Source organism: Charadrius vociferus, unplaced genomic scaffold, assembly GCF_000708025.1.
Source record: "Charadrius vociferus isolate BGI_N301 unplaced genomic scaffold, ASM70802v2 scaffold549, whole genome shotgun sequence".
NCBI classification, from domain to species: domain Eukaryota; kingdom Metazoa; phylum Chordata; class Aves; order Charadriiformes; family Charadriidae; genus Charadrius; species Charadrius vociferus.
Window position 1 is genome coordinate 2468181 of NW_009650103.1, and position 3598 is coordinate 2471778.

At 43.6% G+C, this 3598-nt stretch overlaps 1 protein-coding gene across 1 annotated transcript; it reads left to right on the forward strand.

Annotated features, from left to right (window-relative positions):
• Positions 1–274: 274 nt before the first annotated feature.
• SDCCAG3 (serologically defined colon cancer antigen 3) lies at positions 275–3406 on the forward strand. The gene is made up of 6 exons (XM_009892334.1): positions 275–283; positions 570–643; positions 1408–1519; positions 2115–2177; positions 2711–2850; positions 3313–3406. The coding sequence occupies exons 1-6, from the start codon at positions 275–277 to the stop codon at positions 3404–3406; spliced, it is 492 nt and encodes a 163-aa protein (XP_009890636.1).
• The last annotated feature ends 192 nt before the right edge of the window (positions 3407–3598 follow it).

A 3598-nucleotide genomic window follows, 5' to 3' on the forward strand; every position in this document is an offset into this window, starting at 1 on the left:
TGAGCGTCTCGGCTGCTCTCCCGGCACCTTTCTCGGGGCGGACACAAAGGCCGCCTGCGGGCTCCGTCTTCTGCCAAGCGAGCTCTGAGCTCCTGTATCAGGTTGTTATAGAAACTTGGTGTCAGCCTCCAGCGTTATTAAAGCGTGCTGTCAGCAAGGGCTGTGCGGTACGCGGTAGCTTGTTGTTAAGAGACTCTTACAGAAGAGAAGTAGCTCTGAAAAACTCTGTAGCATGAGTCAGATCCAGTATCTTGTGTGTCCTACTGCTTTTGGCATGACCCAGGTGACTTCCTCATGCTCTTGCCCCTTGAAGTCATATTAATTTAGAATTAACAGCATTTGATTAGTCATATCGGTGCTGGTTGCTTCATGCCATGTTTCTGTGCTCCACTGAGTTAGTGAAGTTAAATGGTTTTGAGAGGGGAAAACTAGGTGCAAAAGTAAGCTTGAATTTAATAGAAAGTGCAAGCACTAGAGTTAAAGCTGAATATTTATTCCGGTACTGGTCTTGGAGTGTTAGTGTTGTGAAACTACACCCTCGTTTCTAATGAGAATTTTTATTTTTTTAGCTGAAAGAAGAGAATGCCAGTTTGAGAAGCAAGATCAATAAGCTTCAGATTTTCTCTGAAACTCAAGCAGACAAGTGCGTAAGCCATAGTATGGGGGAAAGTAACGGCATAAGCAAGGAGTTGTCTTAGAAGAGGTGCTCACTGGAAACAGTCAACGTCTTTAAAGAAGAAAAATGTAGTTGAAATCTATGCTATTTATTAAAAAGCTTTAATAAACCTGGTTTTCTTATTGAAAAAGGCTTGGAAAGTAAGTAGCAAGCTGACATCTGATGAGTATGCTTGTGTGGCTTACGCTTCATGTAGTTTAGGTGGTTAGTGAGAATGAGGGTAGGGCTTAACAGGATGCATTTCATAAAGCTTCAGACTAACAAAATAATTAATCTTAGTCTCTCTTCTTTGAAGCAAGAAACGCATTTTTATTTTTGCTGGTGAGCAGCTTGTTATTGGGGGAGTTGAATTTCCTGAGTTTAAAGAACCCAGTGGCCAATGCAGCGTGTCGATTTCTTAAGTTCCTCTGTGCTGTGCTGCTCCTCGCAGTGAGGCAGCTGGTACTTCCATGGTGATGGGGTAACCATTTATTTCTAAATTGCCCTTATCTAGGCTGATCATGAACAGCCCTGTTTTCTGTACTGCCTTTCTGCAGTCAGCTGTGTAGTTCCCATTAGTGCTAATGGATGTTCAACAAAGAAATCCCCTGAGCCACAACCTGGAATTGTAGTTCTGTGGGAAGACTTAATTCTTTTTATAACATGAAGGAATGAGTTTCTTGATCCTTCCTTTCTTACTAAGGTATTTAATGCTACAAGTGCTTACTGAACATTGTCTTTTGTATTTTAAGGATGAGGAAGCTTGAAAGAAAGCTTGAGGAAAATAAAATTAAAGAAGAAAAAGAAGCGCAGGATTTGGAAGCAATGGTGCAGCATGTGGAACAAAATCTCCAGCTAATGACTGTAAGTGTTGGCGTTTGCCATAGTAGCAGAAGTTTGTGTGGAAGCTGTGTAGCTCCATTCCTGTTCCTTCCTCCCTCAGGAGTGAGGGAAGCTGAAGTGATTCCTTCACCCATGTGAGCACTAAAGAGCTCTGACATGGGTTTGAACTTTTCCCTTATAACAAGACTGCATCCCAGTCTAGAACTCCTTTTGTTACCTCGAGTAAGGGAAGTCTTTGCAGAAATGCCGTTTTCGGATTCATCAACACCTTCAATTGCTTTTTTGCAGCCTTCTGTAAATACCTCCTATATGAACTAAGAGCTGTTTTTCCTCCTTGCTTATTTATACTGAGTGCTTTTCCTCTTGTCCGTGGAAAAGAATTAATGGCTGGAGGTGATGGACACCACTTGAAGGTCTCAGAAAGGAAAAATGAGGAGGGGAGGAGACAACTGATCAGACATGACTGGGGGTACCATCCCCGTTTAGTAAAGCATTTTGAACACGAGGTGGTGTAACGCAAATTGTATCACTTCCAGTTACATGCTGGAATGTAGCTTAAACTGCCTGCTATGTCCTAAGCACTGCTGTGGTATAAATAATCTTTATTCTATTTCAGAAACGGGCTGTTAAAGCGGAAAACAATGCTACAAAACTGAAACAGGAAAATGCGCTACTTCAGGTACGAAGCAGTATTCTTAAGGCCTTGCTGAATGTACCGGGACCAAAAGCATACACCTTGAAGTTGAGCCTGTAAAAAGGAGATTGAAAAATTTTAATTACGCCTCACATCCTGGCGAATGCTATAGAAGACGCTCTAGTCTGGAACACTTCATCTCTGCACAGACGGTTACCTTCATCTCTGCGACGTGTGGTACTTCGCTTACGGTTTTGCTGATGTTTCATGTGATGTTCAAATGCTGTTCGATATTTGGGACCTGCGAACGCTGTAATGCAGTAGGTTAAAGGGGGGGGTTGCCTGCAGGAAGGTGCTGGCTGGCGTGAAAATGCTGTGGATGTTTTCAGCTTGAATAAAGGCTTCTGAGTTGTAGTTTTCTGTCAGAGACACCTCTGCAGAGCCGGGAAGATATTCTCTCCGGTCAGTCTGGTTACGGGATCTGCTCATTAGTTGCTGTACCCTGCTCAAAATAGTAAAGTATCTACTGGAGTTTTGTGGTTATTTTCATACAAAGTTTTGGTTTGTTTCCTCCCTAGGTGCAGCTGAAGAATTGCCAGACGGAGAATGAAGCCTTGAGGTCAGGGCAGTCGGCCAGCCTGGCCGTGGTGAAGCAGAATGCAGACCTTGCCTTGCAGAACCTCCTCACGGTCATAACAAACTCCCGCACTTCCATAAAGTGAGTTGTGTTAAGATGACACCCCTGATGCTGTCTCAGATATTTGTCCAAGGTCACAACTAAATGTCCCCAGTGGGTTTTTTAGGATTGAAACTCGTGTTCTTGTATTCTGTGTGCCAGATCAGCTCGTCCATGTTCTTACTTACCTGCCAGGTATTTTTCTCTGAGTTTAGGTAATAAAAATAACCAGAATATGCAAGTCTTATTTTTTTACTTAATGTAAAATTGCTATATTGAGACTCTCTAAGTCTCTTACACCTTATTTCTCTACAACGCTTCCACTTCACTTCAAGCAGCGAAGTTTGTGGTCCAGATAAATGGCTTCTTGAAATATCTTGTTGGTTTTTTTTTTTTTTATTTTCTTTATTATTTTTTTTTAAAAAAAAAAACCACCACCAAAGTGCAGCTGCCTGCTTTGTCCTCCCCTCCTCGGTCTAACGCTGCCTCTCTCCCCCCCTCCAGGCAGTTGGTCTCCGGAGCGGAATCCCTCCAGCTGGTCGCCGATCTCCTGAAATCCATAGACAGGATTTCTGAGCTGTCGGAAGACGGACAGTGACTCAAACAAAACGGACTCAAAACGGACAACTTCGCTTTCATGCAGAAATCATTACTTAAAAGTTAATTTCTGATACTCAGCCTCCGGAAGCGGTCTGTAGTCCTGGTCCCGCGCGTTGTGACGGGTTTTGTGGCACCGTTAAAGGGGGCGGGGAGCGGGGAGCCGGGGCGGGGACCAGGGACCCAGCGGAGC

Coding starts and splice junctions, on each gene's coding strand:
- SDCCAG3 (XM_009892334.1), top strand. Junction 1,520..2,114: donor AAAATCTCCAGCTAATGACT/GTAAGTGTTGGC, acceptor ATTCTATTTCAG/AAACGGGCTGTTAAAGCGGA. Junction 2,851..3,312: donor AACTCCCGCACTTCCATAAA/GTGAGTTGTGTT, acceptor CCCCCCCTCCAG/GCAGTTGGTCTCCGGAGCGG.